The sequence below is a fragment of the Protopterus annectens genome, chromosome 6.part0, assembly GCF_019279795.1.
Source record: "Protopterus annectens isolate FY-2018-M chromosome 6.part0, PAN1.0, whole genome shotgun sequence".
Classification (NCBI taxonomy): domain Eukaryota; kingdom Metazoa; phylum Chordata; order Ceratodontiformes; family Protopteridae; genus Protopterus; species Protopterus annectens.
Genome location: NC_056737.1, coordinates 1,439,429,601 through 1,439,452,340, shown reverse-complemented (window position 1 = coordinate 1,439,452,340; position 22,740 = coordinate 1,439,429,601). Strand labels below are relative to the sequence as shown.

Genomic DNA, 22,740 nt, shown 5'->3' with positions numbered 1-22,740 from the left:
CATATGATGAATATCTGAGGGCACAACTTCTTTTCTATGAGAAAATTAAATAATCTGATGTACAGTAAGTTAAGAAATATGTAATAATTTTGAATAGATATTAGTGAAACTGAGGAAAACATTTCATAATACTAAAAAAATATGAAACATTTCCCATTAAAGTGCAAAGTATGAATTCATGTTAAACAATGAAATAACTATTTTTATTCAATTTATAGCCTCATGATAATCAGCATGAAGATAGTGATGTACACCACCTAAACAGAAAGTCTTGTGAAAATCAGTTAAAAGCATATAATTGTTCCTTACATCATACTTTATAACATTACTGAATAGGTGCTACTTAGGCATGATGTTTACCAACAATATTATGAATACCTGCTAAAAAAAAAATATCTATATATATATATATATATATATATATATATATATATATATATATATATATATATATAAGTCTACTTTAAAACATCTAAAATCCATAACATCTAATTTCATAACATTGAGAGCAGAACATCTAAAACCAAAAACATCTAAAACCCATAAAATTGAATTTCATAACATCTAACACTACAAATCACATGAAAATAACATCCCCTCCACATATAATGACACCAAACTACCAAACAAACTTTTAACTACATTTCTGCAGGGGGGAAAGCCCCCAAACTCCAAGATTACACTACAGTGGGAAAAAGTTAATTTCCTAACCCCACTGTATCAACCCCCCCTGCAGAAACATATTAAAAAGTGTGTTTGGTAGTTTGGTTTTACTGGATGATTTCAACTACGTTGCCAATAAGTGGGAAAACTACTTGGGTACCAACAACTTTTCCCAACAGTTCTTGGAATTCATAAATTCCAATGTCCTGCCCATTGTCCCACCAGGGTTTCCAATATCCTAGACCTGGTCATTATCAACATGGGAGATAGATGCTCCAAACTAGCAGTCACCCCCTCATTGGTCAGGTCTGACCATAAGCAAATCACCCTTGACATCCACATCCCACCTCCACCCCCCAGTAAGGAAATCTCCGTAAAAAACTTCTCCAAAGCCAACTTCATGCTACTTAAGTCAGATGTGACAAACTTCATGATACCCATGCAGACAAGATCTGAAAGTTCGACTGCCGAATCCTACACTAAGGCACTGTACGAGCACATCCACTTGCGCATGAATTGTGCCATCCCAAATAGAACAAAGATGCTCTCCTCCAAAAAAAGGATGCCAATCTGGCGGTCCCCTGCCATAAACAAACTATACAACAGAAGGAAGAAACTGTTGCAGAAAAGAGGAAAATCTTAGGATGCAAACTCCCTTACCAGCCTCAGTAAGAAGCTGAGATCACTCATAAAATCCTCAAAAGCTAGTTACGAAAATAAAATTGCCAAATATTCCAAAGACAACCACAAGGTATTCTATAGTTATGTCAAGAATCTAAATGGCAATGCTCAGATCTGCTCTGAGCTACAACAGAATGGCATTAAATATACTGATCCCAAGGATATTGCCAATATCCTGGCAGATCGATTTAGTGCCAACTTCACCCCCCTCTCACCCCTAAAGGGCCCATCTAAATACCAAAAGATTGCCAAATTCCAGTAATCACGGATACACTGGTAGAAACCACACTCTCCAAAGCTGGGACCAGATTGCATCCCGGTCTGTGTACTACATGAACTACAAAATGAACTGGCACCTCAGCTAAGTGTCATGTTTAATCATAGCCTCACCTCAGGCTTCATGCCCACTGAGAGGCGCACAGCTACAGTTATCTCACTCCACAAGGTGGGGATCCACCTTGGATCCCGGGAACTACCGTCCCATCAGTCTGATGAGCCAGATCTGCAAGGACATGGAACGCGTTATCATCAAACTTATAAACAAAGACATTGGCAGCCTTCAAACACTGGTCCCCACCCAGTTTGGGTTCGTGAAGGGCCTCCTGAACCTTATTGACTTCTTCCAATCAGTCTCCAGAGCTGTGGACAGGATTAGGTGGTCCACACAGCCTATCTGGACCTTGCCAAGGGCTTTGAAACCATCCCCCACTCTGGAATCATAGATAAACTTACTAAGCTGGGCATAAATCCCTACATCAATCGATGGGTTACCGACTGGCTTACTGACAGAACCCAGACTGTAAAAGTAGCCGACTCCAAATCCAGCTCCAGGTAAGTGACAAGTGGAGTACCTCAGGGTTCAGTCCTGGGACCGCTCTTGTTTGGCATTTACTTCTCTGAAGTACAGGCCAACACTAAGTGACTCTGGCTAACAACGTTCGCAGATGACTGCAAACTGGGAGCCATTATTGAATCTCCAAATGATGAGGATATTCTACAAAAGGGCCTTACAGAAACAGATGCTTGGTGCCAGAGCCATGGGCACAAGCTTAATGCCAAGAAATGTATAGTTATCCCCATTCGGAAAAACCATGTACCCATGAATTACCACATAGGTGGCAGTACACTAAACACTGAAAGTGTGATGACAGACTTAGGGACACAGGTGTACAGTGGTCTCACCTTCGATAACCACATTGCCACAACAGTCAGGAAATCCTTCTATGTGGCACACCTCATCACTAAGGGCTTTTCATCCAGGAAAAAGGAGGTCATTGTCCCACTGTACTCATCCCTCATTAGACCCATTATAGAGTATAACTCCCCATTTGGTATGTACCTCACAAGACATCTGCAACAGCTGGAAAGACCGCAGAAATACTTCACTAAAAGCATCACAGGCCTAAAGCAGATGCCATATACTGACCACCTAAAAAAACTCCAGCTATACTCTCTGGCATATCGTCTACTCAGAGGCGATCTATGCTTAACATACATGGCCATGTCAAACCTTGAGCTGTTGGACATGCTCCACTTAAAGAAATCTCAATCCCTCAGAGCCACACACTCCAGTGATCTAAACCTTTGGTATCACAATGAACAAAGCATGCTGGAGGGTTAGGTTCCTGACCCAGTGACTCCCCATACTCTGGAATAGACTGCCCATATATGTCAAGCAGAGCGCCTCCTTGGCCCTCTTCAAAAGGAACCTTGATGATTGGATGGGAGATAGGAAATTCACCCCGGGGATCATGTCAGTCACCCTGCTAGACAGGGGTCCAGGGAAGTAAATATTGTGGGAAGAAATATCCAGGGAATTGTTATGGATAGGCTTGTATAGGCCCTAGGGCCGATAGCCTGGTACCAACCTATGAACCTATATATATATATATATATATATATATATATATATATATATATATATATATATATATATTTAAAGATGAGGAGGAAAGTCCGATGAAGAGTAACAGTAGACCATGCACCAGACAGCATATCCCACAAATATCACTCCATGTATCAGTTATACTCTATGTGTTTTTTGACAAGAAAGGAAACACTAACAGGAATGTCATAGTCCACAGTCCTGGACTAGACACCATTGCTTTACCTGTGCTACTTGTATACTGTGCACAAGCCTGCTGCATGGTGTTCCTTTGCTACTGCAGTAGGCTGGTCATCATTAGTCACAGTGAAACTAGCACTGGGAGACATGTTGACAGTATGGGTGCCTTCACTATCAGTCTGAATCTTTCCAATATTTAAATTTTATCTGTTTTCATAATATGTTAATTAGAGATTTTCTACATGTGCCTCCACAGAAAATGAGCATTTACCCAGTTGGACTTTCCTAGTAAAAAAATATCAAATAAATAAATAAATGATCACGTTATGCAGAATGCCACATGCAATAAACATCTTGCATGTAGTAGCTGAGTCATACAAAAATCAATAATCTTTTGTTTGCATTGTGGCATCAGTCCTGGGGGTGGCAGAATGCTACTGAAGGTTAGGTTCACCAGCCACAGACATATATTCCAAGAGCTCCATCATGTCTCTATTTATATAGTACAGAGCGGTACATCTCAAGTCATTTATTGCCACATATACTATGTGTCTCTTATGTGAACATGTGTGCAAGAAATGGAGTGTTGCATGATATGAACAATCCTGACAACTGATAGTCAACTAACCATGATGATCTCTCTACACTAACCATGACCACCTCTTTGCACATCCTGCTGGGTTTCATGTACAGAACACTAGACCCTACAGATTTTTTTTAATATCATGTCCTAATGGCTTTTAAAAAAAAGACTCAATCTTCATGTATCCTTATAGGTTCATAGATTCATAGGTTCATACTAGGCTATCTGCCCTAGGGCATTTATAAGCCTAGCCAGAGTGTGTTTGGCTTTCGCCACCCATTTTAAATTAATTTTGCTATGCCCTTTTTCGAGGTTAGTATACTGTGCCTCTGTCTAACAGTGACACAGAAGTGATACCTCGGGTAAACCTACGATCTCCCATCCACTCATCAAGATTCCTCTTGAAGAGAGTCAATGAGGGACTCTGCCTAACCTGGACTGGGATTTTATTCCAGAGTGAAGGGAGCCTCTGGGTTATGAATCTGTCCCTCCAGCATGTCCTATTTATTTCAGTGCTGAGGTTCAAGTCTCTCGAGCGTGTAGCTCGATGGGATTTGGATTTTCTGAGGTGCAGCATGTCCATTAATTCCGGGTTGGACATGGCTTTATACATCAGGCACAGATCGTCTCTGAGCAGGCGGTATGCCACTGAGTAGAGCTGGAGTTTCTTTAACCATCTCATTACAGCCGAGTGCTCCTCCAGGCGTCTTCTGCAGTTAACCCCTACTGCTCCTCTAGGCATCAAATATTAATTGTTCATATTTGCATTAATAATTCCAAAACCATGTTACTTACAAGGTACCAGGATATTTTGTCTTGAACCATATGTGATGGCAAACATAACTCTATTGATATTTGACCTCTCTCAATGAGAATTTTCTAGAACTGTAAGGTGATAACTTAGTTTTTAAAGGCTTAAGCCACGCCCACTAGGGGTTAAAGGTGCACACTCAAAAGAGCTGCTCTGGAGTGAATGAGATGGGGCATCTGTTTGAGCCCTTTGATCCTCTTGGTGAGGTACTTTTGGGGTCTTTCCAGTTGCTGCAGGTGTCTGGTAAGGTACATCCCAAAAGGGCCATTGTACTCAATTATGGGCCTGATGAGGGATGAGTAAAGAGGCGCGATGACCTCCCCTGATCTAGATGTGAATCCCTTCATGATTAGGTGGGCTATATAAAATGTTTTTCTAACACCTTTGGCCATGTGGTTGTCAAATGAGAGATTGTTATCAACTTAGGTCCCCAGGTCCCTAATTACTTCTTCTGTACTTAATGGATTACCACCTATGTGGTAATCTGTGGGCACTTTGTTTTTGCCAAAGGGGATGACTATACACTTTTTGGCGTTAAGCTTAAGGCCATGGCTCTGGCACCAGTTGTCTGTTTCTATGAGGCCCGTTTGGAGGATGCTTGTGTCAGCTGGAGAGTCGATTATGGCACCCAGTTTGCAGTCATCTGCGAACTTGGTCAGCCACAGTCCTTCCGTGTTGGCCTGTACCTCCGAGAAATATATACCGAACAAGAGAGGTCCCAGGACTGAGCCTTGTGGGACGCCACTTGTAACTGGTTTGGAGTCTGACATGGCTCCAGCAATTCTAACCATGTGGGTTCTGTCCTTGAGCCAGTTTGCAACCCATCTAGTGACATAGGGGTTTATATTTAAGCTGGTGAGCTTATCTATAATGCCTGAGTGGGGTATTGTATCAAAGGCTTTTGCGAGGTCCAGGTAGGCTGTGTGGACCACCTTCCCCTCGTCAATGGCCTTGGTGACTGTTTCAAAGAAATCAACCAGTTTTAAGAGGCAGGATCTGCCCTTAACAAAGCCGAACTGGGTAGGATCCAGTGTCTGTAGGTCCCCAATATCTTTATTTATGAGGTCCATGATGATCCTTTCAATAGCTTTGCAGACCAAGATAGTCAGGCTTATGGGGCAATAGTTTCCAGGATCCATTGAGGCACCACCTTTGTGGAGAGGGACCACTGTTGCTGTACGCCACACTTTGATCACTCAAAAACATCTATTTAGCTAAGCTTAGTCATGTAAACCTCACTATACCCCAGAGATATTATAAAAAAAAAAAAAAAAAAAAAACTTAATTCTTTAAAAAAATATATCAAGTTAAAATAAATGAGGGGGAGATTCAAACCCTGCAGCCCCTGGCACAAAAGCATTGCTTGTCAAGACAGAATTTTAAGCCTTTACACTAACTGAGGATGCTTTGCATTGGAGTATATTAAAAAAAGTGTAAGAAACTTCTCTGTGTGGAACTTTTTCGATTCCTGTACATCTAGTTAATCACGATATATTAAAAAGCAGAAAGAATCAGAAAATTGTAGCAGAAGTAGCGAATTTAAAAACGTCCACATTCAAAAAATAAAAACTTATTTGGAAATATTAATGTTATACAGAATTATTAACTCTAGTAGGTATTCAGAAGTAATCCAAGCAGGGTAAGCAGTCTGTTTCTAGTTGAAAATGCTTTATTAAGCATACAGGCAAGCATTCCAAACAAAACATAAAATAAACAGAATGATAGTTTCATCCCAAACTTTCTGACTATATACCGGTTATCAGGTATGGGAGTGGTTTATTTTGTTCTAAAACAAAGTGTATCGCTATACATGTTTAGAAAATCAAATCCCTTCTTCATCCTTATCAGTGTGATATTCAAGCTAGGACTGCCCTACTTACTAAATGTCTTAATAATTTAAAGCTTATTTATTTTAAATAAAATTAATAAAGCTAATAATGATGTGGTACTTCTTATTAAACAGAATATTATTAAACAAAGTTTGTGAATTTATCAAAGACATTATAATACACGTTTGGAAATATTTAAACATTAGAACATTTGGCAATCAAAAAATTATATTTTGGCATGCAGAAAAAATACAGTGTCCAAAATATAATCTATTTCCATAAATTATTGTTAACAAAGTTCATTTTTGCCGGTTTAGACGTCTTCAGGTCTGTGTACAAAAGCCCTAAAAATATACATCTATGAAAAATCTTACTAAAACTAAACAATATGCATAGTAAAAAAACAGTAAACAAAAATTAAAAAAAGAATATAACCTTATAAGTGTATTTAGTGAGTAAGTTAAACCAGAAAAAGTACATCATTTTAGTGCTGACCAGTGTGACATTGAAAAAATAGTGTCCTTACAAAAGTGGTGAACACTCCATATAAAATACACTAAAATCAATACTTAAAATATAATTAATAATCCAATATAAAGTAAATTAAAAAATATTAACTACTAAAATATATGACAATTTAAAGAATAATTAGTACTGATATTAAAAATCCTTTGCAGTAAACTGGAAAATAGTATTCTATATTTAATCTAAAAGAGGTGTGATGATAGAAACATATAATATACTACTATTAAATATTATTTACCATGATATTAGAAACAACTGGAAAGAAATGATCGTGGAAAATTGGAAAAAAGATGATAGTAGATAAATGTGGACAGTGGAAAAACAAAATAAAATTAGTCCTGTAAACAATGTAACAGTTTTTTAAGCTCCATAAAAACAAAAAAAAAAATCCTTGTTTCCCACCTTTCTAAGCTAGTATAGTCCACTTTTCAGGCTAGTGCTGAATTCAGGGCTGTGATCCTAGTTTCTGAGTTGCCCATACCTTACTTGGATAGAAGGAAGTATCTCTATTCACCTGTGAGATAGGGGAGCGTTGAGCAACCTATCTGTCCCTGGAGGAGTGGTTCCAGCCCAGAAGTTAGTAGTTTATTGGCCATTTTGGGCTAAATACTATCTCTTTCATTTCCCTACTATAAAAACCACATCTGCATGATTTTGCGCACCAGGCAGTGCCGTTTACCTATGGTTAAATTATTCCCGGCTCCACTAAGTCTCCTCTTCAGTTTTTCCCTTGAAACTAGTCTAACTCTCAAAAAGCATCTTACAGCCCAGCAGTTGCTCAGACCTAATAGCAAGCACTAATATACCCTGACACTGATTACCCAGCAGGGCAAGACTCTTTATTCACCCCTCACCAATCAAGCGACTAAGCAGCTCACCCTACTATTCAGGCATGACCAAAGAGCAACTTCAGGTGCACTCTCCAGTCCAGCTGGTGAATCTGGGTACCCTGAGGCAATGTTACAACTGCCTCATGTACACAGACAACCCTCTCCTTCTACCACAAAACACTAACATATATGAGACATGCAATTATAGAGCCAAACTGGAAGCTAAGCTGTCTCCACCCAAGACTGGAACAGACAGTCAAGAGAAGAAGGTTAACACTTGCACCACAACTCCAGCCGCACACAGACCTACTAAAACAGCACTGGCAAAAAATACACATAAATACACAAAATCATAGTTGGAGGCTCTAAATAGAAACCTGCAAAAGCATCAGAGACCTCCAAAGCAGACACCCAAACAACCTGCACTTCCCGTCACAAACCAGGCAACACATAAAACACAAAATCAGTGTGCCACACAATCACAGCCCTTAAGGCAAAATAACATACCTAACACACTAGTAATATTTGACTCAATAGTCAGGCACACTGACATCCCACTCACTAGGCTGGACAAGCAGAAGGTTACTGTTAGCTGCCTGTCGGCAGCTAGAATCAGTCACATAACACAAGCAGTCAGGTCACTCTAGAACAAGTACAAATATGACTCTGTCATTGTTCATGTTGGTGCGAATGACCTGAGACATACCTCCCTGGACTACATGAAAAGAGACATGGAAGAGCTTTCTGATCATGTAGTCCAGGCTTGTATGACCCTGACCCTGAGTAGCATCCTGCTCTTACCAAGAATGATACCTCAGTATAAAGAAAAAACTATCAATTTCAACAATTGGCTAAACTTCTGGTGTCATTCAAAGGGGATCCAGTGTCTGTCAGCCTGGGAAGACATGCTCGACAAGCTGCATTGCTTCGCAAGAGACAGCTTGCATCTGTCACCCCTAGGCTTTTGAATACTGGCCAAGGCTCTTGCTGCCCCTATAGTGCCTTTTTTAGGCAAGGCTCAAAAGTCAAACCCATCTCCGTAAACAGCACAAGTAACAAAAAACTGAGGGTTATGCTACTCAATGCCAGGAGTTTAAATCTCAAAATGCACACGCTTGAAGCACTCCTCAGTATGGAGAACGTTGACATCTGTGCAGTAACTGAAACCTGGTTCAAGGCTCCAGAGAGAACCCCCAGCACTACCGGGCTACAACTCATACCACACATTTCAGCTACAGAACACGGACCTAAGCACAAAAGGAGGGGGTGTATCCATATTCACTAAGGATACCTACACCTCCAGGTTAGTGGAGCAGCATGATACCTCTGAGATCATTCATGTGCAACTAACATCGGGCAAATCTGCAATGCAAATTGTGGCCTGCTACAGATCACCCTCCATGGCCATGGACCACCACTCCACCTTTCTGGAGACACTGGAAAACATGAAGGTCCTACCAAACACCCTGATATTGGGCAATTTCAATTACCCTACCATTCACTGGGAAAACTACTCGAGTACAAATTCCCAGGCCCAGCGCTTCCTGGAATTCATCAACTCAAACACCCTGGATCAGCTGGTGAACTCCCCTACCAGAAGTGAAAAACATATTGGACCTGGTGATCACCAACATGGGCGACAGGTGTTCTACTCTGGAGGTCAACCCGTCACTGGTTAGATCAGACCATAAACTAATCACGCTGGATGCCCACACCCCACCACCACCCCCAACTAAGGAAACCACAGTAAAAAACTTTTCTAAAGCAAACTTCACCTTACTTAAGACAGAGGTGATAAGTTTCACAGCCCCCACGCTAAAGGATAACGCTGCCCAAGATGCAGAAACCTTTACAAATGCACTCTATGAGTACCTACAAGGATGCATGGATCGTGCCATCCCTAGCAAAACCAAGACTCACTCCTCTAAGAAAAGGAATCCAGTTGGTGGACCCCTGCAATAAACAGGCTATACAACAGAAGGAAGAAACTAGTTCAGAAAAAAAGCAAATCGCAAGAAGGAAAGACATCCCTGATCAGTATCAGTAAGAAACTGAGGTCCCTCGTGAAATCATCCAAGGCTAACTTCGAAAGGAAAATAGCCAAGGATTCAAAAGATAACCACAAAGCCTTCTTTAGCTATGTTAAGAATCTAAGTGGCAACTCGCAGATATGCACTGAACTAGTGCAAAATAACACAAAATATACTGAACCTACTGATATTGCCAACATTCTGGTAGATAGATTCAGTGCAAACTTCACCCCACTCTCACCTCCAAAAGGGCCCACAACAATACCGGAAAAGTGTAGTGTCCCAAAAATCACAGATGCACAGGTCAAAACAGCCCTTTCAAAAGCCAAAAACACAGCGTCAATGGGATCAGATGTTGTCCCAGGCTGCGTCTTGCACAAACTACAGAGGGAACTAACCCCCCACCTAAACACGCTGTTCAACCTCTGCCTCTCCACAGGCTATGTTCCCATAGAATGGTGCACAGCAACGGTTATTCCGCTTCACAAAGGAGGGGCCACAACTGACCCTGGTAACTATCGACCCATAAGCCTGACTAGCCTGGTGTGCAAGGCTATGGAGCACATCATCATGTAACACATTAACAAAGACATTGGGAACCTCCAAACACTTGTTCCAACCCAGTTCGGCTTTGTTAAGGGCAGATCATGCCTACTAAACCTGGTTGACTTCTTTGAGACAGTCACCAAGGTCATAGATGAGGGAAAGGTGGTTCACACAGCCTACCTTGACCTCGCCAAGGCTTTCGACACCATTCCCAACTTGGGTATTACAGAAAAACTCACCAGTCTGAACATAAACCCCTACATCACGAGATGGGTTGCCAACTGGCTTACAGACAGAACTCACACGGTAAGAATAGCAGGCTCCAGGTCCGACTCTAAACCAGTCACAAGTGGTGTCCCGCAAGGTTCAGTCCTGGGACCCCTACTATTCAACATATACTTCACAGCAGTACAGGCAAACACAGGAGGACTATGGCTAACCAAGTTCGCTAATGACTGCAAACTGGGAGCCATAATTGACTCTCCGGCTGACACGGACATCCTCCAAAAGGGCCTTACTAAAATGGATAACTGGTGTCAAAGTCATGGCCTCAAGCTAAATGCCAAAAAATGCATAGTCATCCCGTTTGCGAAAAACAAATCACCTACAAATTACCACATAGGTGGCAGCCCCCCTAATACAGAAGAGGTAATAAGAGATCTGGGGACCCAGGTAGATAGTAATCTCTCCTTTGACAATCATATTGCCAAAGTAGTTAGGAAATCCTTCTATGTGGCCCATCTAATTACTAAAGGGTTTGCGTCTAGAAATAAAGAGGTTACAGTGCCCCTCTACTCGAACCTCATTAGACCCATCATAGAGTACAATGCTCCATTTGGGATGTACCTCACAAGACACGTCCAACAGCTGGAAAGACCACAAAAGTACCTCACCAAGAGGATTACTGGTCTCAAACATATGTCCTATGCAGCCTGACTGAAAAAATTCCAGTTGTACTCAGTGGCATATCGCTTACTCAGAAGTGATCTCTGCCTGACTTACAAAGCCATGTCCAACTCAGAATTGATGGACATGCTCCACCTAAAGAAATCCAAGTCACTGTGAGACACGCACTCTAGTGAGCTAAACCTCACCACAACAATAAATAGAACATGCTGGAGGGATAGGTTCCTGTCATAGAGACTCCCCATGCTTTGGAACAAAATTCTAAATTACATCAGGCAGAGCCCCTCACTAACACTCCTCAAGAGAAACCTTGACGAGTGGATGGGTAACAGAAAATACACCCCTGGGACCACGCTATTGGCTCTGCTTGACAGAGGATCAATTAATTAATCAATGGGCTGCCAAAAGCCGACACACTCTAGCTAGGCTTATAAATGCCCTCAGGCAGATAGCGTAGTACTTACCTATGAACCTATTATGTGAACAGTAGTCATTTAGTTCAGGCTTTCTGAAAGAGTTCAGCTTTAATTGCCATACGAGTTCACGTTTTTCCAGTACATTCAAGATATCAGCTTCAAGATCACCCACGTCTATGCAATTGTGTGTGTGTGTGTGTGTGTGTGTGTGTGTGTGTGTGTGTGTGTGTGTGTGTGTGTGTGTGTGTGTGTCTTCAATGCATAGAAAGGTGTTTGGCCAGTGCCTTGTTTTTACAAACAGAAGAGATTTCTACCAAATGACATGAATCATATGCTTAGGTTTATTTGTAGTCTTGCCTACATAAAATACATCACATTTATTACACTGTGTCCTGTAAACTACTTTTGTAGTGTTACGGACACCACCCCTGCACTGGATGTTCTTTAACCATGGGCAATACAAACTATCACCTTGCTGTGTGTGTGTATATATGTATATGTATGTGTATATGTATATATATATATATATATATATATATATATATATATATATATATATACATATATAATGTACAATTAGCTTCACATCTTGTAGTGTTTCTCTCATATAGTCTAGGTTTAAATTCAGCAAAACTTCCAATGCTCCTGGCCTTCCTATAAAAAATGGATGGGGCTTTGCCTAAGATGTTAATCAGGTAAGGGTTCCCTGTGGCAATGGCCCAATTTTTAGTAACATTTTCGATACTGTGATATTCCGGAGTGTATGTCAAAATGCAGCTAATTTTGTATTTGTTATTCTCTGTGGAATTTCTTAATATTCTCTTAACAGCAAGGTTGAGTGAAGGTGCTTCAATACTTTTTAGTTCTGTAATGGGTTCCAGGATGTTTTTTAACATCTGACTTTCATAGCCTCTGTGAATATTAAGGAGAGATGGGCGAAGGCTGCCAGCCTAGTCAAATAGAATTTGATATATAATTCTGGCATTTGTAAATAAATGTAAAATACAGGAATGTTTTCTTGAATGTAAAAGAATACTGTGAAATGTGGAACTGCAAAATATGTGACAACATTGCACTCTACTGGCCCAGTGAAGCATGTTGTGACCCTATCATGTTAGAATTCAGCTCTAGTGCATCTGGATGAAAGTTTCATGCCCATTGTTTTAAGGCTAAAGTTTATGACCAGAATTTACATGTGGATGGTGCTTTACTGCTCTGGTTTCTGTTTGTATATACATGTGAAATGTCTTCTATTGTTGTAAGTTTCTGAGCAGGTGTTAGATTGCTAAATAATGCAGTTTGTTTGCCTGGGAAAACCTAAGTGTCAACATGATGTAAATTGGGAGGGACCTAGCAACCATGTTTGTTAGTAATGTTTAAATACTATTGTTCAGCAAGAGACTGGGATCATTTTGACTTTGGACATCTAACTCAGCACTCTGCCTTATGCTTACATAAGTTTTAGCACTGTATTTTCTTGTAGGAATAGTTAAAGCTAGTAAAGCTTAATTAGGTATTTTTCTTTGAAATCAGACTATTAGTTTCTGTGTGATCTCTGAATTCTTAGATATCTCTGTGGTGTAGTAGTTTTGTCTTGTGTTTTAATTATTTATTATTAAATATTTTTAAAACCTTCTACCTGTGGCTGATTTGTGTAGAGATAAGCTCTAGAGTACATTGTATATTTATAGAGGTTATTGTAATAGGCCACTCTAAAGTAAGCCTTGACTGTTAGTCATACTACCATTGGATTATAATATTGCACAGTAATAATTGGACACCCTTTTAAGGGCCTTTTAGTAGCTGATATTACTAGCTGGGTGGTGGCAGTAATTACTACTGTATTGTCAGTATAAAGGGGCACAGCTGGAGAATCTGTGTCAGCCTTTCCCAGGAGTGTCTGTGAAGTTGTATAAATACTTATCTCAAAGTGTGTGTGTGTTGTGTCAGCTACTTGGCAGGGACACGAAGCACTGGTTGGACAGAGAGGGTACCGGAGGTTCTAGATTGCCCAGCTAGGCTGAGACCTGGACCCTATAGCTTTGCTAATGGGGAGTCTTATTGGGGACCTGGTGAGCAAAGGAGCAACCAGCCCCAGACTGACTGTGATCTCTGTGTGCATTTAAGGGAAATTGTACTTTACTGTGTGTTTTAGTTATCCTTTTCTCTGCTATGAGATGACCTCCCTGGTGTTAGTGGAGAGGATTGAGGATCTTTAATTGCTGGGCCAGGGCACGGTCATCACAGCCTCTCACAAGGAAATCATTCTTTAAATTGTTCAGGTTTCTCAGAAAGAGTATATTTTTTTACTGAATATACTTATTACACTGTAAGAAATATGAAACACTAATGTCTGGCATTAGTTCTGGCTACATCAGTCTATGATTATAAGAGACAGAGCACACATAAGAGGTAGCATCAGGAGCATTCTCTAAAATTATTGATTGATTGATTGATTGAGTGATTTGCATTTGATTATCGGGATAGTCCACTGGGCCAGTATCAGCCCATTTTTGATGGAGGCCTGGGGAGAAAAGCTCCACAATAAACAACTACATACAGAAATAATTATCGATTACATAAAGCAAATATTCATGAAAGCAAATAACAAATATAAAACAAATGTCAAATTGTTACAATTATTACAGGCATAAGTCACAGCATGGATAAGAAAGGTAATGAATCGGCTAGGATTATATGAACTACTGCCAAAGAAGAGCCATTGTTATAATGAGGTCTTATTATGAGATGGTAATTAATTGAGTTAAAACAGTAGGATGTGTAGGTGGAATGAGAGAGGATGTTAGGATCCTGAAATCATGACTAGTAGTGAAAGATGAGGGTGTGCATGTGTGGTCAAAAACCATACGTACATAGAGCAATGTTAAGGGTTTAGGACAAAGCTGTGACGAATATTAGATGACACCAGAGGTTTTGTTAGTATTATTTTAAGTCACTTGTAACGTTAATAGAGCAGCAGGTCTCCCAACACAATACTGTTTGTAAACAATAAGAAGAACAAAACTCTAACATCTGGCAACATCAAGCAACAGAATAATCCCGGATTTAAGAGGGAAACATGAAAAATCACAGCTACTGCAGGGACATTCTGTCAAGTCAGAGTTAGGTAAAAGGTACAGCAGTGTGTGTGTGTGTGTGTGTGTGTGTGTGTGTGTGTGTGTGTGTGTGTGTGTGTGTGTGTGTGTGTGTGACACCGAATAAGGGCGTGGCTGTGCCAATGAGATTCATGTGCTCGCAAGGGGTAGTTACTACATGAAAGTGCCGTTTAAAGCTAGCAGTACCATTATGTGATTCACAGAAATACAAATTACCTGATAATGAGGTATTTTTCATTGTGGCTAACAAGTACTCATGATTATGAAATGAGACTATTTTGGTCACAGCACCTATTGCCTTCTTCGATTTTTTTATGAATCCCAGGGTTACTGTTTTTCATTCATATTATTTTACTTCTCATTAAAACATTACTGTGAGAAAACACTTAACATGACATTTTGACAGAACAAGATGCAAACATGCAGTGCAAAAGAAAATATATTTGTGTCACAACTCATGCCATATGTTTTTACAGTCATGCCTGAATGATTCAATAAACATAACTGGATTTTCTAGGGAATAAAAGATAGTTAAAATCCACCACTGAAGTTTTTCTTTTAAACATTTAGCACATTGCTGAACATTTCAGTGACTATTTACTCCTCCGTTATCCATATGATTTACATTCAGTACTAACTTTTCCTGCTATCCCCTAATGCACTTTCACTATTGAACTGTATGTATACGTGCAGACTCCTAATGACTGTTCTCTTACAGCTGTCATATTTCCCGTTAATTGCTTATTTCTCTTTTATATGCTTTGTGTTTCTTTATTGCACTTACACTGTAAAGTATTGTACTTCACAGTTCTCTTTAAGAAAACAGCAGTGTGAATACCTCATGCAATGCCCAGTATACAGAAAAATAAAATAAAATTAATAAAGGAGAAATAATCTCATCACCTTACAGGCAGCTGGCTTGATGAGATTTGTCATACTCAAATAACAGCAAAACCAGTCTTTAGAAGAGACTGGCAAATAAATACAAGAGAGCAAGAGTACAGTATGCAAAGCTGGGGTCTCAAGAGATAGTAACTGATTATTAAGTAGCTAACAAATTCTTAAATAGGTGTTCCATGAAAATCTTCCAATAAAAAAGGCAGAGGATTTTTAAATTAATTCTCTAATATTTATTTTATATTTTCATGGTCTTGAAAGAGAGGAAACCTGTCCTGACAAGCAATGGGTGTTGTGGTAGAGAACCACTGCTGGATAGGATACCAGTCCATCACGGTATGCATACTTATTCTCACATGCATTCTCATCCATACACCTATGGCAGTTTAGAAGACAGCAAGTTCATCTATCTGCACATCATTGGGATGTGAGAGGAAACAGAAGATCATTTTGAAATCTCATATGGACACATGAAAACATGCAGACTCTACTCTAAATAGAATCTAAGCCATCATGGAACTAAGCTAGAGATGTTGATGCAGTAAGACAGTAATACTAACAACTGTACAATTATTTTGACAGACTACTGTTTTAATTTAATTTAATTTAATTTAATTAGTTTAAATATTTTTTAAGTACTATTCACTGGCCTTTTGAACCATTACCCAGGCCACAAGATTAAATATAAGTGCAATATAGAGTCACCACCTAAACAACATGTTTTAGGAGGTGAAAAGAAACTGGTAGAATTAGGAAACAAAATCCATAAGGACACAGAAAAAACATGTAAACTACACTCACACAGTGGTCAGATAAATGCACAGCTTTAACCATTATGTGAGGCATTCTGTAGTATGCAACAGGAATGTGATTTAGAATCCATCATTACTCAGCTGCATAACTACTCACAACTGGGCAGTGATCGATTTTCCGAGATGCATGAAAATGTTGGGGTCTGTGGGTGTGGTCTATGTAAATTAGGTATCTAATTGTCATGCATGTCCTTTGCTATTTTAACAGTTGCACTTGTACTACATAATTTCCATGAAGGCACTGCAGGTTGGTAGCTGTGTTGCAACTACTCACAGTAACAGAGAATGCTAGCTTTCTAAGTGAGCAGAAGTTTGCTGCACAACTCAATTCCATACAGCTGCAGTCCAGTTGTCTCTACGAGGAGCTTATGTGCAGATGCATAAACTATGTGATAGGTGATTGTTTTAAGAGAGTCACATGAGAGTGTTGAAAGTAGTTATGCATGTAGCTGAAATATGTTACAGCTCAGGACTAGAACTCAAATGTTACTCAATGTGGTCATCAAAGCCAAAACAATGGCCATGAGTGAAGAGGGAACAGCAGGTTCTAATGAAGCTGACCCAGCAGAAATTTTTTACCACAGCTAATAGAACATATAACCACAAAAGGGAATTAACCTAACAAATAAATACAATTTAGGTTAATTCCCTTTTGTGGTTAACCTAAAAAATAAACACTATTTATTTTATTTTATTGATTTATTTACTTATTTATTTTTATTTTCTTTCTATCTATATATTTGTCTATTTTTTTGTGAAAGGCACTTACAAAAATAACTTCAGTCTTAAAAACAACCAACATTTGGTTGCAGACTGTCAAGGTACCAAGTTAACAGCTGTAATGCTTAATTTCTAGAGTGTGGAAGTATTAAAATCACTCTGTGTATACTATACATTTGCATTCGTCCTTGATATTACCATATTGTATTATTCTACAGCTGAGACATAATGCAAACATCTGTGATGGATGTCTCTCCACTGTTATATGATGTTATCAGGTTTCATGACATGCACTGCATCTGACAATGGCACATAAATGACTTTTGAGATTGTGATGATTTATGATGTATGTACTCAAGCATTATGGCTGGTGTTAACCTTGCTAGCTGCATGTGTCTGCTTGTGTCCTACACTAATGTTATTTCATGCAGTTTTTCCATCAGTGTCACTGTAGGGTTCCTTTCTTCTGTTTTATGAATTGTCTATCTTGCTGTGGCACAGTATTTATGAATAACATCCTCAAGCAACACAGAAATCGGTAGGTCAGTGTCATCTGTAGGTTGTGCTAAGCAGCCCCTGCAGTTAATAATGGTCCTCAAATTTCTGTCCAAATTTCATACTATGGCAAAACAATGTTTACTAGGGAAACACTGTTTTTGTCTATAACCAAGTGGAGATTATAGGGAAAGACCTCATAATGGGAAGGACAGCTGCCAGAACTAATCATTAATACTGAGTGGTTCTAACAATGATAGAAGAAGGTTAGTGTTGGAGAAGTAACTACAAATTATTACTTGTATGGCAGACATTATGACAAAGTTAGCCTTTATGCCTCCGACAATAAGTAATATCAGCAATGTATAGGGCCAGGGAAGGTTTGTTGTTCTTCAATGGGAAGATATAAGCTCTCTACTGGAGCTACTTGCAGATAACATATATTATTACATAAACAACAAATCATCAAGGAGCTGGGAAGAAGGCTTAGGAGGCAAATGATTTTTGCTAGCTCACCTATTCTGGGAGGGACAGAGAGTCTGTGGGGTTCTTGCTTATGATATGACATGTTCCTTTTGATTAGAACAGTGCAGTAATCATGCAGTGGAGAACGGTTAGCATTTTAACAATGAAGGGTGGGGCTGAAGCTAACTGACATTGTGTGCAGTGATGCATAGGATGTCAATAGCTCTGCCCTGTTATGGCATTTAAAAAATCCCCTAGTGTGCAAAACCGCATCTGTGGCACACCCGGCCCGCTCTACTCTCACCTAATTCCCCTTCTGCAATTGTCCTGGTGTCGTCTCAGTCCTGTGGCGTAGCACCATCTGGGACATTAAAAGTAAAACAGAGCAACAAGAGCAGATTTAGACTAGCTGATGGTCTGCTGCAGGGTGTGCAAAGACACCCCTTTTTTCTTAAAAAAATATGACATTAACAGTTAGACTACAGACCAGATTACTTATCTTGCAGAAATAAAGGCCTATCACAGACTACAAAGTAACAAACAACTATGTTTTGTTCTGTTACTGATCCCAGCACCATCATGTTGCATCTATTAGAGGTAGTGTAGTTATTACCTCAGACGGGCCTACTTCAATAGACTGAAATGTCACATCACTGACTTTTAAAAAAATGAGACAAGAAGACGATAGTTTCATATGAATGAAACTTCACATTACTGAAGCTCAGAACACTGAATGTTTAACTTGCTGACAGTCGGAGGTGAGCGGAACGGGAAATCTGCTCATCTCTGCACTGTAGCGCGATCTATAGCAATGCATTTTTATCAAGTACATGGTGGAAATATTGAAGGCTTAAAAGGGTCTATTTTAGAAAAAATAAATGTTTACACTAATGGTGATGAATTTTTAAAAAATAAATTATTGTTGAGTCTATTTATATTTTAAAATATGATACTAAGTTACCTAAAGGGCTAAATGCAGAAATGAATTGGAGATGTTTAATGAACTGAATAATTGTTTTATTGATTAATTGATACAGATATATAGGCAGGTATATTGCTTGGCACTGTTATACTCCTTTTAAGGCTGTTTGGCCGAGATGTCAGAGAAATAAAGAGGTTTGTGGATTTCTTCGCTTGGTGGTCTTTTTACCTGTTTTGTTGTTGTGGTGCTTCATTTTGTGGTATATTACAGTGGGGGTGTACTTCAATAGACTGAAATGTCACATCATTGACTTTTAAAAAAATGAGACAAGAAGACGATAGTTTCATATGAATGAAACTCCACATTACTGAAGCTCAGAACACTGAATGTTTAACTTGCCGACAGTCTGAGGTGAGCGGAACAGGAAATCTGCTCATCTCTGCACTGTAGCGCGATGTTGGAGTTGGTATACTTAAGTTGCAGAGGGTTTGGGGGCACAGCCCTCCTGCATGAAAGTTTTATTTGGAATTCAGTAGTTGTTTTTGAATTTAAGCTTTCCTACTGAATATTCATGTCGGTGCTATAGCTACCGATATGAATATTCAGTGGGTTTTGTTTTGTGATTAGTGGGTGGGTACATTGAGAAGTTATACTTTCTGTTTATATTTATTTGTACTTAGTATATTTTACTTTGTATTTGTAATATTATTATTAATTTCTGGTTCAGTTTTTGTTATCAGTGAATTTGTTGATAGGGTCCATTAAACAGTGTTTGGTAGCAAGTAGGTATTTTTAAAGGTATAGTGTGCTGTTTTATGGGAGGTGTTTAGAGCTGTGTGTTACGTACAGTGAATGTGTTAACTGGATGAGTAAATGGAAGTCGGATATTTGCAGTTTCAGTATTCTGAACTTTCGTCAATGTGGTCTCATTTTTTTTTTTAAGTCAGTGATGTGACATTCCAGTCTACTGAAGTAGACCCCCTCAGATATATGGCAACAGACCTGGTCTGCAATGTAGGACTGTAACAAAAATAAATCCTACAGGAATTAAAGATTATGTTCCCATTCTGAATCATAAAAATCAATGCTACTTCTGCATCTGAAAAATGTAATACTACAAAATGTTTTTTCTTAATCTTTACTGATTTATATGTTGTCCAACAGTTGCTATCACTATATGATAGCATCCTATGAATGTTAAAACAAACATGATACGATCTTACTTAACATTTTGCAAATGAATCTCAAATCCAATATGACCTGAATCCAGAAATGAATGGCATAAACATATTATTACCTAGTATAGCCATCCATATCTCCTATGGATTTGACTGTTTCAAACAAAATTAATTTGGCATGCATTTTAAGTTATTTTTTACTTGTAATTTAAGCAGAGTATCAGCCTAGTTAACCTTTCATCATACCTTGGGCATGGGGGCAAGAATTCACCTCCAAGGTTACAAGCTTCTTTTTCTTCTAGTTCTGGACACTCTTTTCCACCACCAATGGCAATGTGCTTTATGCTCCTTGTTCTGCTTCTGATTCCAAGAGACAAGTCGCCTGAATGGCAGGTCTTTGAACATGTGCTCCATGCTGTCCAGTCGGAAAGGTCACAATCTTGAGGCATAACACATGACTGAAATATCACAGGAACACTGTCTTGCACACACAGGCTAAAAAGGAATGAATAATAAAAATAAATAAATTAATCATTTACTATTTCTGAATAAGTTAGTGTAACCAATATCTATACATAACAGAAATGTTCTGAGATTAAATCAGTTGAAAACAAGCAAAGTACAGTTGTGTACACTTACCATAAATGTAGATGTCCGAGCGTATTCACTGTTGCAGTCATCACATTTTGGTTATCCCTGCCAGGGTAGCCCTCAACCAGCCTGAATACCATAGACAGTATTTCTGTGTCAGTTGCTGTCGCTTGAGGACTGACGTCAGATCGTCAGTTGTATAAAGGAAGGCATCCAACGCTGTTGCATCAGTTTTTCTTGCCCTAACCTGTCAGAAGCCCCCAAAGTAGGAGGCCTGGCTCTGGTGGTAGAACCTCACCAGTGGAAAATAAATACCAATAAGTCCCTTGTAAAGAAAGGGGAACAGCAAGGAAAAAAGGACGAAAATGAGAAAGAGGATGGAGGGAGGGAAACCAGGACTGCAACACTGAATACACTCACACATCTACATTTATGGTAGGTATACACAACTGTACTATGTTCTTCGTGTTTCACTGTTGCAGTCATCACATTTGGGTAGATTCCCAAAGCTGAGGAAAAGGGAGGAGGCAGTCCGGGAAGCTAGGGGCTGGCTAGCATGCCCTGCAAGACTGCAGAAGCAAAGCCTGCCCTGGAGAAGAGAGGCAGGTGGTAATGCTTGGCAAAAGTATGAGCAGATGTCCAGGTGGCAGCCTCCAGGATGTCCCTGGTGGGGACCCCTCTAAGGAAAGCTGGAGAGGTGGAGTCTGCTCTGGTGGAGTGTGTCCTGACCCCCTTGGGGGGAGGCTTGCCATGCTGTTTGTAGCAGAAATGGATGCAGTGTGCTATCCATTTGGAAATAGTTTGCTTGAAGATGGCTTTGCTTCTGCCCCTGAAGCAAAGCTAACCAGCAATTGATCAGACTTTCTGAAGGGTTTAGTCCTGTCCAGATAGTATCTGATAGTATCCGAGTTGTCTGTGCACATATAGAAAGTGCAGAATCTGTTCCCCCTTGTTTTGGAGGTTAGGAAAGGAGATGGGTAAATGGATGGATTGGTTGAGAGCCACACTAGACACCACCTTGGGTATGAAGGATGGATTAGTTCTGAGGGATATCCTGTCTGCATGGAAGATGATGAAGGGTTCCACAGCCATGAGTGCTTGCAGCTCAGAGACTCTTCTGGCTGAAGTGATGGCCAGGAGGAAGGTTGTCTTCCAGGAGAGACATTTTAGCTCTGCAGAAGAAGCTGGTTCAAAAGGGGGCAGGGTGAGTTTTTCCAAGACAAAGTTAAGGTCCCAAGCTGGTGCTGGTGCCCTTCTGGGGACCTCAATTTGCTGTAAATGGAAATATCAAGCTACAATAAGGGCCCAATGACAGATAGTTCTGGCGTTAAACAAAGCACAGAAGTGACAATGAGGGACATCGTGGTCTGGGCCTAGACAAGTGACGCAGTAAGAGTGGAAGTCCCAGTGTGGTATTTGCTTTCCACAGGTGAGACAATTATTAACTTTTTCTGACATCGGCTAGTGCAAGAAAAAAGGATCCCCAATGGGGTACTTAGCTTCGAAGACTTCAACTTCAATTCGGAAACAAAACTCAGGTAGCAGCCGACCGACACTCATGCCAACTGCTTCTGTTTCGGGCTCCATGGCAAGAAAGACTGATGTAATGGCATCAGGTGCCTTCCTTTATACCACTGATGACCTGATGTCAGTCCTCAA

At 39.8% G+C, this 22,740-nt stretch overlaps 1 protein-coding gene across 1 annotated transcript in view; it reads right to left on the bottom strand.

Moving 5' to 3' along the window:
* THSD7B (thrombospondin type 1 domain containing 7B) overlaps positions 1-22,740 on the bottom strand; it is a 6,482,604-nt gene that overhangs the window by 3,300,058 nt on the left and 3,159,806 nt on the right. Inside the window, exon 6 of the mRNA XM_044074964.1 lies at positions 20,737-20,985. Within this exon, the coding sequence (XP_043930899.1) occupies positions 20,737-20,985 (249 nt within the window). The remainder of the gene's footprint in view (positions 1-20,736; positions 20,986-22,740) is intronic.